Below are 14,706 nucleotides of genomic sequence, written 5' to 3'. Positions count from 1 at the left end.
TGTGTGTGTTACTCTATGTTGTATGTGTACCATTTGCTATATGTCTATCTGCAGACGCGATTGATTTTATCTTTATTTTTGTTGTTTATTTATTTCTCGTTATCTTTGCTGGTGTCCCGCCAGAAATTGATGATGATTATTGGTGAGAAAATGTATTTTTGTCGAATTTGCCTTCAAAGTGGTGTTTTTTTTAAAAAGCGGGAGTTAGCTCCCCTAAACTAGCTCAATCTAACAGAACAGCTTGGGTGGGGGTGGCATTTTCAGTGGGGTCGGGCTTATAAACAAATAGCTCGCCCTTCCAGAAAACAGATTTAGGTCAAGTACTTAAAATGTGCTTATCAATATCATGTGAGAATATGATTTAAAATGATCAGTCTAAAGGTTAGGTTTGGAATTAGGCTCCAACTTTATCAAAGTCTAAAGGTTAGGTTTGGAATTAGGCTCCAACTTTATCAAAGTCTAAAGGTTAGGTTTGGAATTAGGCTCCAACTTTATCAAAGTCTAAAGGTTAGGTTTGGAATTAGGCTCCAACTTTATCAAAGTCTAAAGGTTAGGTTTGGAATTAGGCTCCAACTTTATCAAAGTCTAAAGGTTAGGTTTGGAATTAGGCTCCAACTTTATCAAAGTCTAAAGGTTAGGTTTGGAATTAGGCTCCAACTTTATCAAAGTCTAAAGGTTAGGTTTGGAATTAGGCTCTAACTTTATCAAAGTCTGAAGGTTAGGTTTGGAATTAGGCTCCAACTTTATCAAAGTCTGAAGGTTAGGTTTGGAATTAGGCTCCAACTTTGATAGATATCTACGTACAGGAGCTAATATACATGTATATAAAATTTCGAACCTGAAAATTTAGGTATAAGATCTTGTATATGGGAATTTTGTCTAACTGAAAACAATACTCGTGTTATCATTTTACCACGGAAATAAAAAAACCTATATAGAAAAATATATACAGAAAATAGATAATTCCACTTAATTAAGTGTTTAATTAGAGTATTAAATAGTCTTTAAAAAGCGAATTTTTACAAATCCCGACACGGGTGAAGGGGGGGGGGGAGGATGACACCATGACGTAAACCTGCTAATGATAGAGAAAACATGCTACATCAAGCTGTATTTATAACCGTCTATAGATAAAAAAAAATCATTAGTATTATATCTGAGCACAGTTTAAAGCAATCGCCGTGGGGGGGGGGGGGGGGGAGTTATATATATTAACTCAACGTTGCAAAATATGCCTGAGGTTAACGGTTTGGTTGAGAATCGTAATAACTTATGTGTTAATCCATATATGGGGGAGGTAAAAAAATTAAATACATAAAAAAATATAAGTGAATAGGGCCTTCATACACATGCGTATATACATACTTATATACATCTATATAACAAAGTGGTCGGGTGCCCGGAAGAGCACTTCCCGGCACCGCAGGCGCTTCAAATTTGACAGGCTCTTGCCTTGAGGCAATAGAACACAGGGGTCGGTACCGGTTGGCCGCAAAGTTTACGAAGAGGGGGTCAAAACTGACCTTGACTGACCGGCGCCTTATATGAGCTATATTACGAAAAAAAAACGCTTGCCGAACTACCCCCTTGATATTTTGTGAGGTGGTAGAAAAACACCTAGGGGTGTCAGAAAAAAACTCGCCATATCCTTGAAAGTTCTGCAAAGTGGTCAAAACTGACCAGTCGTATTTCCTAATATAATCTTTGTAATTTAAGGGAAAAGCAGATGGACACTTCAAAACAGATTTTAGGGCACTTACCGTCTGTACATCTAGCTAATTTTTTGCATGCACCTAGGTAGCTAGGCGTATGGAAAAAACTGTCGGTTCGACTCAAAACCCTACACGAGGCTAAAAAATGACCGCGATTGAAATTCTCCTAACATGATATATATATATATATATATATATATATATATATATATATATATATATATATATATATATATATATATATATATATATATATATATATATATATATATATATATATATATATATATATATATGTATATATATATATATATATATATGTATATATATATATATATATATATATATATATATATATATATATATATATATATATATATATATATATATATATATATATATATATATAGGCCTATATATATATATATGAATTGGCGAACGACCACCCAAATATTTTTTGAGGTCGCAGACCGACCCTGGAGGGTAACAAAACAACATTATTCCCGACAGAAAAACCCTTTAGATTTGTCTAGATGCAGTATTTTCTTATATAAATAATAACGCCATTTGGTATATGTAAAGGGGAGGTAACTTTTTTCAGTAATAATTTTAAAATAATTATTTTACTATTTTAAAGAAAAAAAATCACAAAGTATAGCATTTGTTTAAATACATATTTCGTTATGAATTAAGGTATGTATTGTAATGACATTGTAAAAATTAAATGACAAAGAAAATTTAATACGTGATATATATATATATATATATATATATATATATATATATATATATATATATATATATATATATATATATATATATATATATATATATATATATATATATACGTGCCGACAACTAAAGCAAAGACTACACTTGTGAATTAAGATCGATTTGTGACTCTAACCCTTGACGGTCTATATCCAGCGGGAATAAACAAAAACAGAAGGGTGACCAGAAAGATGCGCAACGGAAAAAAGCGCTTAAAAAATGCGCAAACATGGAAAAAAGCGCACACAGGAAAATGCGCAACCATAAAATTGCGCACACGGATATCCTATTACGCGTTTTCCCAAATGTACTTAACATATCAGTACGGGGGAGGGAATAACCAATTCAGAAAGAACATAGCGTCAGTATTGAGATGGCTGTTCTAGACATATATATACAATTAGGCCTATACATATACACTGATTCAGAAATAGATTTCTGCGCCACTGATATAAATACATTTTTAACAATAATATAAATAACTCAATTAGTATCCGAGTTACTTTAAGGCATCTCTTCAGGGTCGTGGCGCCCCCCCCCCCCCCCCCCGAAGAACGTCTACCGCCCCGCCCCCGCCCCCAACGAAATATAATTTATATAGAAATATATACAAATTTCAAGTGTCCACCCCCCTCCCCACCCGAGGTCCACGTTTGTTCTCAAATTGTTCTTCATGTATTTCATTCTTGAAAATGTTTGTTCACACAGGTATGTTGTTCGAAAATTTGAAAAGTACTTTGATGCAAAAGTTTTAATGGTAGGAAAGTCTTCCTTGTGCAAAAACGTATGAAAACCCAACCGCCCTTCTTTGAACGTGTCTCTAAGAAAGTCATTTTCTTGCAATTCAATGACCTCCAGCAGCTGCAGTTCATCTTTGCAACTGGCCACATTTGCTTCAAATGGGCTTTGAAACAGTCTCACTTCTTCTGCGTTTGAATCCGTCAGATAACCGCTACTGAAAACCTACTAAGCTAGGCCAGGGGTCGGCAACCTTTTGGGACGGAAGAGCCAAAAGTTACATCTTACCTTCCTTCCTTATACGGAAACCGGCTCAGAAGGTTCACTTCCATTAGCCAGGCAGGCCTCAGTGTGGCAAACCCCGAAAGAGTTTCCCACACATCGGTCGCTACTTCCGTCGGCTCTCACCGGGCCTTCCTTCCCCACCCACGGGACGTGGGGACGTCGTCCTACCGCCTGGTACCCAGCTTGATCGTGGGGGGCACGGTTAAAACCAGATCAAAACCCTCTAGCTGCTGTTATCTGCCACTGGCCATTCCGCACCCACAAGGGGGGACATGAGTTTGGTCGGACCAGTGGCATTATTCCGAAGCCCCGTTAAGGCCGCCGCTTAAAGTCAAAAGAAAGATCTGGCGGCGGACTCTTTTGGTTCCTGGCAGTCTTGCACCTCTCCTCCCCCACGCCATTATGTGGGGACTTGGGAGTCCGACGTACCAGGCTCTTCGGAAGAGCCGAACGCATACAGCAGTTCTACTCGGCCAGCTGCTGTTGGCTACCACTAGCCATCCCGCACCCACTAGGGGGGTCATGAGCTTGGTCCGACTAGTGGCACACATCCGAAGCCACGTGAAGGCCGCAGCTTAAAGTTAAGACATCTGGTTAGGGTCGAGAGCAAAACCCTTCTTGGTTCCCGGCAGTCTTTCACCTCTCCTCCACCACGCTATTTAGAGCAAGCAACGGAGATTCGCCCGTCTAGTGCGGACAAATCTCCTGGCTCGTTATCATGTAGGGGACTTGGGAGTCCGACGTACCAGGCTCTTTTTTAAAGAGCCACTAACATTTTTATTTCAATATTATATTTGATTAGGATTATATATATATATATATATATATATATATATATATATATATATATATATATATATATATATATATATATATATATATATATGTTACCGAGTCTATTTACTTGTAGTGCCAAATGTTACCGATTTCACTGCTGACAGCGCCAAATGTTACCGAGTGTATTTACTCGTGCTACCTTTGACCAGCACACAACATCGACCACAATATAGATACTCGGAAATGCAGGTTTACATTGATCTCTTTATTACATGAATCAATAGAAATGCTCCACATAACAATGCATCAATGTTCCACAAGAATACAATGAACCAACTGACCCCCACTGTCCTCACTAGTCCTCACATAACAGAATGCACGTGTCCATCGTTCCTATTCTCACATAACACAATACGTCTACACCGTTCAGTCTCCAACTTGGTACTGCCTCTCTCTACCAGTCGCCTTCCCATCATCCCCTCGTATACGTAATACTTTCCATACGTTGCATCAGACTATGAACTGCGCAGCGGCTTGTCGTATACTTCCCAAAATACGCCGTGGCTTATCAGTCCACCACCTGCACTATTGCGTCAGACTGTAATGCGTTCTTACAATAGTCTTTAGTTGACAGACTGTCTTACGTTCTTATCGTCCCTGGTAACTACACTAGTTACATATATATATATATATATATATATATATATATATATATATATATATATATATATATATATATATATATATATATATATATATATCATCACTCCTTTGTGGCCCCTTTAAATATGAAATAAAATTTATTCAGATAAAAACATACAAATGTTTCACAGAAAAAGTATTAAGGTATTTTATCTAGCGCTGTTAGAATAATAAAATCAGTGATCAAAGTATATGACTCTAATTATTGAATACTATTTATGACAAGACTATTCTATGCGTCACATAGTAGGGCCTCAACTCGCGGCATTTATTTTTTTTTTTTTTAGCTGTCCATTTGTACAGTGAAACGTGCATGTTTTTACTGGACCTCCAAATCAACTAACTTGCTCTTGTGATCTGTGAACTTACCGCTCCACAAATGTTTTGTTTTCAAATCTAGCACTTTAATTTGAAGCGAACCAGCATCAATTCCAAATAGCTCAAAGTTAATCTCATTTGTTTTTGTGGTGAAAGAATCTACTATGAACGTCAGAGTACTTGCATTTCTTTTGAATTGCTCAAATCTCTCAGTGAACCCATCCTTCATTTTGTTTATAGTAATAGTGAAGTGATTCATGGTAATAGTAGCGTTGGTTTTATCATATTTTTCAAAATAAAGTAATTTACCGCTCTCCGGGTCTTCAACAAAATGAAGTAATTTTTTTTTCAAAACAATCATCTTCTCCGACCAAGGCATAGGCTGGGTTTTCCTTTCCGTGTAGTTTTAGATTGATCTCGTTTAGTTTCTTTGTGATCTCCACCATGAATGTGAATGTTGCAATTTAGGATAGACAAGTTAATAGGAAGTACATTGAAATATGGCGTAACTAAATATTCTAATAGAATAGCGGGTGTTTATTGTTTACGTTTATTATTTTATCGTTCATTACCGAGTGTTGCAGAACAATATTTGTAGGAGTTTTGAAAATAGAAAAAACAATATCTATATATATAATTCTCTTCTGGGAGCCGCTAGAAAACAAGCTGCAAACGCGCTCCCTACCTCCCCACCCCTACATGGTTTTAGTGAGCTGTGTTCACTCTAAATGTTGACAAGCAGAGCCAACGATTTTAAACGTAGGGGGGGGGAGGAAGGGGGGGTTATGGTCCTTAACGAGCTACTTATAGTGTTTTAAAGAAATATTTACAGTGGCAGCGTTGGTACTGTCGAATTCACAAATTATGAATTACTGAAAAGTAGAAAAAACAACAACTAAATAGCGGCGTATGTTATGCCGCGGGCCGGCTCGTATATATATAATTATCTTCTTGGAGACGTTAGAAAACAAGCTGTAAGCGCACCTTGCAGTCCCCTCTCTTCTTCTCTAGGAAGTCAGGTGAGCTGTGGTTCATGCTGTTTACAATCGTAGAGCCGGGTTTAGTGACGGCTATTAGGGGCAGATAATATAGTTTGAAACGATTTTTAACTTAGGGGAGGCTGTTTTCACGGGGGTGGTGGTGGTAGGGTTGGGGGAAAGGAGGGGGGGGGGGGGTTATCGTCCTTAACGACTTCCTGATAGTGTTTTAAAGCAAATATTTTCAGTGACAGCATTGGTACTGTCGAAATTCACAAATTATGAATTACTGAAAAGTAGAAAATTTAAACTACTAAATAGCGGCGTATGATACGGCTCGTTATTAATATTTGTGTATGGAGCTGAAGAGCCGCATCTTGACATCAAAAGAGCCGCAGGTTGCCGACCCCTGAGCTAGGCAGTATGCCTAGTATATGTATATATGTGTATATATATATATATATATATATATATATATATATATATATATATATATATATATATATATATATATATATATATATATATATATATATATATATATATATATATATATATATAATTTTTTGAGGAGGGGGGGGGGGGGTTGACACCATTGCGTGCCGCACCGTGTGACACCCGACCTTGCTACGCCACTGGGCTCTCTAGATGTTTCCTATTTAAACCTAACACTATCTACAGATTAGCATTTCCTTCATAAAAAAATATGTCTTACGCATTTTCTTTGCTTAAATAAAATATATTTGAAAAAAGAAAAAAAAAACAGACAATTTTTTAAATAGATTTTCTTTAAATACTGGCAATTACAGTACCAGACAACACATACTAAGTTACAAGTAAGTTTTTAAACAATTAGGAAAATGGAAATGCAATCAATTTAATAGAATAGAATTAATTAAATATTTTGTCATTGAAAAATTAGTAAACATTGTATAATCAAAATACAAGAAAAAAAATTCTTGAATTTATCCATGACATCTGTAAAATATATAGCATTTAGTAACGCCAAAATGTTTGACGTGTCATAGGAACAATGGGAAAAAAAACAATATACCAGCACTTGACTTAGGACAATTAACCAAGCTTAAACTAGACAATCAACTCAATTTCATAAACATTGTGCTATACATTTTATCATATTACAATAATGGGAAATTATAATAGACAAATTTAGTACTAAAAATTGTATAACTAAAAGTTTATACTCAAATAAAGAAGTATAAAAATATTTTTTTCAAATCAAATTTACCTTGGAAGAAAATCTATTTTACTTTCAAATATAGTAGATTTTAAAATGAAATACATTTGTCTGTTTTTAATTTAATAAAAATCTAGGTCTTGCCTGTGACTCTCTTATAATAGGTTGGACGGAAGAGTCAGCCCATTCATTGCTCTAAAATTGGAAAACTTGAGTCAGATTCTGATGCCGATGTTATCAATATCAACAGACATTTCTGTGGTGACCACATCAACAGACATGTCTGTGGTGACCACATCAACAGACATTTCTGTGGTGACCACATCAACAGACATTTCTGTGGTGACCACATCAACAGACATTTCTGTGGTGACCACATCAACAGACATTTCTGTGATGACCACATCAACAGACATTTCTGTGGTGACTACATCAACAGACATTTCTGTGGTGACCACATCAACAGACATTTCTGTGGTGACTACATCAACAGACATGTCTGTGGTGAACAAAGGTGAACAAAGTTTAAAAGTTGGATGACATCCACTTACTCCATCAGATCAAATAGTAGAACAAGATGATGACATCCACTTACTCAACTTACACACTCATATCAAATAGTCTGAACAAGAAAAAGAATTTATTTCACATGAATTCAAACTTTTTCAGGATTATCAAGTGTTTTGGCCAGTTTCTTCTTCATGTTTAGAAATATTTAGCTGAGGGAAGCCTTGGTCCAAACAACTTGTTGTGCACCCAGTAGCACAACTTGCTGTGCACCCAGTAGCACAACTTGCTGTGCACCCAGTAGCACAAGTTGCTGTGCACCCAGTAGCACAGCTTGCTGTGTACACTGTAGAACTATTTGCCCAGCAGCTTGATATGCTTGCTGAGTACAATCTCCATAATCTTTTGCTCAAACTTGGCAGCCATGAGACTCATCATTGGATCAGCATCATCAGACCTCATTAGAGTGGGGGCAAAAACAATAGCCAGGTTTTCAAAAGACATCATGTTCTTGCTCTTGTGTTCCACTACCCTACAACACAAAGTGGATGTTATGTAGCTTGTGGATAGACAAACTGGATTGTGTCTAGTTAAAAGGCTCAAAGTGGATTGTGTCCAGTGGATATACATAAAGGGGATCAGGCTGACTAGGAAGTGGTTAAAGTGGATAATTAATATTTATACTCATTTGCAGCAAAAGAGAAACTACTGAAGTATGATTTGAGGTAAAGTTAAGTGTCTACTTGCTTACATGTGTGAATGTGACTTACCTGCTTACATGTGTGAATGTGATTTACCTGCTTACACGAGTGTGTGAAAGTGATTTGCCTGCTTACATGAGTATGTGTGAATGTGATTTACCTGCTTACATGTGTGTGAATGTGATTTACCTGCTTACACGAGTATGTGTGAATGTGATTTACCTGCTTGCATGTGTGTGAATGTGATTTATTTGCTTACATGTGTGTGTGAATGTGATTTACCTGCTTACATGTGTGTGAATGTGATTTACCTGCTTACACGAGTGTGTGTGAATGTGATTTATTTGCTTACATGTGTGTGTGAATGTGATTTACCTGCTTACATGTGTGTGAATGTGATTTACCTGCTTACACGAGTGTGTGTGAATGTGATTTACCTGCTTACACGAGTGTGTGAATGTGATTTACCTGCTTACATGTGTGTGAATGTGATTTATTTGCTTACATGTGTGTGTGAATGTGATTTACCTGCTTACATGTGTGTGAATGTGATTTACCTGCTTACATGTGTGTGAATGTGATTTACCTGCTTACATGTGTGTGTGTGAATGTGATTTACCTGCTTACATGTGTGTGAATGTGATTTACCTGCTTACATGTGTGTGTGAATGTGATTTACCTGCTTACATGTGTGTGAATGTGATTTACCTGCTTACATGTGTGTGAATGTGATTTACCTGCTTACATGTGTGTGTGTGAATGTGATTTACCTGCTTACATGTGTGTGAATGTGATTTACCTGCTTACATGTGTGTGTGAATGTGATTTACCTGCTTACATGTGTGAATGTGATTTACATGCTTACATGTGTGTGAATGTGATTTACCTGCTTACATATGTGTGAATGTGATTTACCTGCTTACATGTGTGAATGTGATTTACCTGCTTACATGTGTGAATGTGATTTACCTGCTTACATGTGTGTGTGTGAATGTGATTTACCTGCTTACATGTGTGAATGTGATTTACCTGCTTACATGTGTGAATGTGATTTACCTGCTTACATGTGTGTGTGTGTGTGAATGTGATTTACCTGCTTACATGTGTGTGTGTGAATGTGATTTACCTGCTTACACGAGTGTGTGTGAATGTGATTTACCTGCTTACATGTGTGTGTGAATGTGATTTACCTGCTTACATGTGTGTGTGTGAATGTGATTTACCTGCTTACACGAGTGTGTGTGAATGTGATTTACCTGCTTACATGTGTGTGTGAATGTGATTTACCTGCTTACATGTGTGTGTGAATGTGATTTACCTGCTTACATGTGTGTGTGAATGTGATTTACCTGCTTACATGTGTGTGTGAATGTGATTTACCTGCCCAGGTGAGCACACATGTACTTGAGGGTGTGAAAGTGAGCTGGTGGCAAGCTATTTAAGGGCTCCTTCATCAGCTGGACTTGGTCAGATGGAGAAAGGTCTTCAGTTTCTGCCAAGACAGCCACAGACATTTTATATCATTGTCATTAGTAGACGTGTCTAAACCCTATCCTTTAGTAGACGTGTCTAAACCCTATCCTTTAGTAGACGTGTCTAAACCCTATCCTTTAGTAGACGTGTCTAAACCCTATCCTTTAGTAGACGTGTCTAAACCCTATCCTTTAGTAGACGTGTCTAAACCCTATCCTTTAGTAGACGTGTCTAAACCCTATCCTTTAGTAGACGTGTCTAAACCCTATCCTTTAGTAGATGTCTAAACCCTATCCTTTAGTAGATGTGTCTAAACCCTATCCTTTAGTAGATGTGTCTAAACCCTATCCTTTAGTAGATGTGTCTAAACCCTATCCTTTAGTAGATGTGTCTAAACCCTATCCTTTAGTAGACGTGTCTAAACCCTATCCTTTAGTAGACGTGTCTAAACCCTATCCTTTAGTAGACGTGTCTAAACCCTATCCTTTAGTAGATGTGTCTAAACCCTATCCTTTAGTAGATGTGTCTAAACCCTATCCTTTAGTAGACCAAATATGATATCTCAATCCCTGGTAGTACAAAGGAGTAAATGTTATGTTAGGTGGTATGTAGGAGTAAATGTTCGGTTAGGTGGTATGTAGAAGTAAATGTTATGTTAAAAAGAAAATCTTACTGATAATTTCCATGAGTTTCTTATAGACCTGACATGTGATTAAAGGGATGGGTAAGATCCTGAAGTACAGCTTGAGAGCACTACATATGGTGTTGATGTCCTCATACTTGTTCACACTTATATCTGTGTTTTCTGCATCTAATATAACATAAACATCTGTCACCAAAGTGCATTGACACCCCTAACTCAATTGACCATAGACACCCCTAACTCAATTGACCATAGACAACCCTAACCCAACTGCCTGAAGACGACCCTAACCCAACTAACCATAGACAACCCTAACTCAACTGCCTGAAGACAACCCTAACCCAACTGGCCATAGACAACCCTAACCCAACTGACCATAGACAACCCTAACCCAACTGACCATAGACAACCCTAACCCAACTGACCATAGACAACCCTAACCCAACTGACCATAGACAACCCTAACCCAACTGACCATAGACAACCCTAACCCAACTGACCATAGACAACCCTAACCCAACTGACCATAGACAACCCCAACTTAACTGACCATAGACAACCTTAACCCAATTGACCATAGACAACCCTAATACAGCTGACTATAGACAACCCTAACCTAACTGACCATAGACAACCCTAACAGCTGACCATAGACAACCCTAACAACTGACCATAGACAACCATAACCAAACTGACCATAGACAACCCTAACCCAACTGACCATAGACAACCCTAACCCAACTGTATTGGAAATATTGCCATGTTTGAGAAACTCTTCAGTGTGGAAGATGAATCTATTTTTGAGAGAAATAAAAATTTGAAAAAGGATTCTGGGCATCTTGAATCTCTTGAAAACTAACTGCGGCGTTATTCCCTGAGCTGAAAGAACCATAATGTGCATTTTCACGTTACCCTTTCTCTGCATCCAATGATGTTGCCAGAATTCCAAATGAATTACAAGATGAATCCTTAAATTTACGGAATGATTCCGCATCACCTACCGTTTTAAATGAAAAACTGCTCACACAATTTTAGTATAATATGCACTTTTCATACCTAAACGTTAAATTGATTGCTTTTTTATTTTTAGTTCGTTTTGTGTCTACATATGTTTGTGAGAATAGATTTTCAACACTTCTCCAATTAAAAACAAAACAAAGAAATAAATTATATAGAGAATGACATAAGGTTGGCGTTGACAAAAACTCAACCGCGAATTTTGAGGCTAGTTAGTAACATGTAATTTTACTCATCGTATTAAAAAAGCTATCAAGAATAATTCATATCGAAAGTTTACTAGAAAATCTTTTTTTAATGCTTATTAATTTCCTTACTAATTTTGACTTTTTCATCCTTTGGGGGTCGCCACTAATAAAAATTTGGGAACCACTGGTCTATAACATAAAAACAGAATTAGAAAAACAGACTGTGTTAACCTTTATCAAAAGCCATGCGTACAGCCTCTACGTCATCATGAAAGCCAGCTAGCCGGTAGAGTCCCTCCATCTCCAAACCTAAGACAAAAAACATTCATTAGAATCAGTTGTTACATAGTGTTTAGGTCACTACAAATGATAGGTCACTACAAATGGTAGGTCACTACAAATGATAGGTTACTACAAATGATAGGTCACTACAAATGATAGGTCACTACAAATGGTAGGTCACTACAAATGGTAGGTCACTACAAATGATAGGTCACTACAAATGATAGGTCACTACAAATGATAGGTCACTACAAATGATAGGTCACGACAAATGATAGGTCACGACAAATGATAGGTCACGACAAATGATAGGTCACTACAAATGGTAGGTCACTACAAATGGTAGGTCACTACAAATGATAGGTCACTACAAATGGTAGGTCACTATAAATGATAGGTCACTACAAATGATAGGTCATTACAAATGGTAGGTCACTACAAATGGTAGGTCACTACAAATGATAGGTCACTACAAATGATAGGTCACTACAAATGATAGGTCACTACAAATGATAGGTCACTACAAATGATAGGTCACTACAAATGATAGGTCACTACAAATGATAGGTCACTACAAATGATAGGTCACTACAAATGATAGGTCACTACAAATGGTAGGTCACTACAAATGATAGGTCACTACAAATGATAGGTCACTACAAATGATAGGTCACTACAAATGATACTTCAAAAGTGTGCTATGAGGTCAACCCAATCATTATTAAACAGTGGTGTCGTAACCTCAAAGTGTCTATAGGTCGTTACAATTAGTTACATAAGGGGCCTTAGGTCAATAGAGTCATTGTTAACCCTTTATTTACGGAATTATGTTCTGAATGAGATTTTTACTTAAACAATGTGTTAATATATTGCTTTTGGCACATTCAAAGCATATGTCGAAGGAAATTTCGTTTCATAAAGTTTTAATAGCCCAAACAGATATTGGTACTTATAAGTACCGTCAGTAATCTAGGACATTTTGTTTCAAAAATATTTTTTTTACAAAACAGGAACAAACGATACAATTTATTAACTAATAACATGGCAATCATTATAACAATCACTTTTTGTAATTTTCACACATAAATACAGCACAAAAGTATATTTTGAGTACGATTTGACTGGATTTTCTATCGGAACACATCTTAGACCTCAAACACAGCAAAAGTAGTCGACATTTCATGCTCCCTCAATCTTGTCTGTGGTCTTTCTGGTGTAGCAACGGTTGCCGGAATGAATATGCTTTTGCTGGAAGCTTCCAATAACTAGTACAATGAGCCGCATAAACAAACAAAAGCCTAGTCATTCAGCACACAACTACTAGTAATACTAGTATAATTGTAGCCTACTAGAATGTAATGACAAGTCTACACTACAGTGCCAAGTTCATAAATAGAAGTGAGCTAAGTGTGTTTAGGATAGCCATAGTGGATTACTCTTTTCTGTTTACTGATTAAAATTTACCTCATAGATCTATACTATATGCAGAAGTATGGACTATTACTAGTCTAGATGTATACATTACGTAAATGCTGGTTGTTGTGGGCAAGACAGTTTATTGCAGTAAATATAACTAACAAATTAAATCTTACAACTAGAACTAGGCTTTGGTATACAAATGAAGTATACTAAACCTTGTAAACGAGCCTGTAACTGATACCTTTATTCTTGTTATTTTTTTACTACTAGAAATTAACATGTAATTACACAATTTCTTAGGTAAACCATATGTAAACCTTCTTATAAATGTGTAAATATCATTTTTTGAGTACATTTCGATAATTAATTATCAAGACAATATTTATGTAACCCCACCTAACAAATCTGCCATTTTCTAAAAATCCTAAAAAAATGACCGTGTGCCCTGACGGTACTTATAAGTCCACTTGTAAACATCGATCTAATACAAAGACAATTTGATTAAAATTGTATAACTAGAAGTTAAACGCGTTTGCCTGACTATTGAAGGTGCCAATAAAAAATATTTGGGGTTGAAAACTTGAAAAATAAGGTAAAACAAAGGGAAATCAAGAACGTGTGTGAGAAATGTACAGAAAAATTGTGAACTACCGATATAGCAAGACATTGAAAATGGCGCCACACCATTAATCTAAAAAAAAAACATTGATACCTCCGACTACCGGCGACTCAGGGGAGATAATACTATTAATTACTTTAATAATTTTAAAAATTCGTATTAAATTAAAAATAATACAAGCACTTAATTAAAGTGGTACTTATAAGTACCGTCAGTAGATAAAGGGTTAAATAGTAGGATGAGGGTTGGAATTCAATCTACTCAACAAATAAGTCCCCATCTAGTCTTGTGATCAATTTACAAATCAGTAGCCATCTAGTCTTGTGATCAATTTACAAATCAGTAGCCATCTAGTCTTGTGTTTACCCTCCCCTTCTAG

General features: G+C 36.5%; 1 protein-coding gene across 2 annotated transcripts in view; it reads right to left on the bottom strand.

Annotated features, from left to right (window-relative positions):
- Positions 1 to 7,058: 7,058 nt before the first annotated feature.
- Positions 7,059 to 14,706, bottom strand: part of LOC131950090 (N-chimaerin) — a 60,393-nt gene continuing 52,745 nt past the window's right edge. Inside the window, exons 5-8 of one of the 2 annotated variants that reach the window (XM_059312132.1) lie at positions 12,239 to 12,316; positions 10,833 to 10,970; positions 10,067 to 10,178; positions 7,059 to 8,517 (exon numbers count right to left, since the gene is read on the bottom strand). In XM_059312132.1, the coding sequence (XP_059168115.1) occupies positions 8,340 to 8,517; positions 10,067 to 10,178; positions 10,833 to 10,970; positions 12,239 to 12,316 (506 nt within the window). In that variant the 3' untranslated portion in view covers positions 7,059 to 8,339. The remainder of the gene's footprint in view (positions 8,518 to 10,066; positions 10,179 to 10,832; positions 10,971 to 12,238; positions 12,317 to 14,706) is intronic. The other variant, XM_059312133.1, reaches the window with a different exon arrangement.

Source organism: Physella acuta, unplaced genomic scaffold (assembly GCF_028476545.2).
Source record: "Physella acuta isolate Inbredline_101_S28 unplaced genomic scaffold, ASM2847654v3 ptg000735l, whole genome shotgun sequence".
In the NCBI taxonomy this organism is placed as follows: domain Eukaryota; kingdom Metazoa; phylum Mollusca; class Gastropoda; family Physidae; genus Physella; species Physella acuta.
This window is presented reverse-complemented; position numbering and strand designations above follow the sequence as displayed.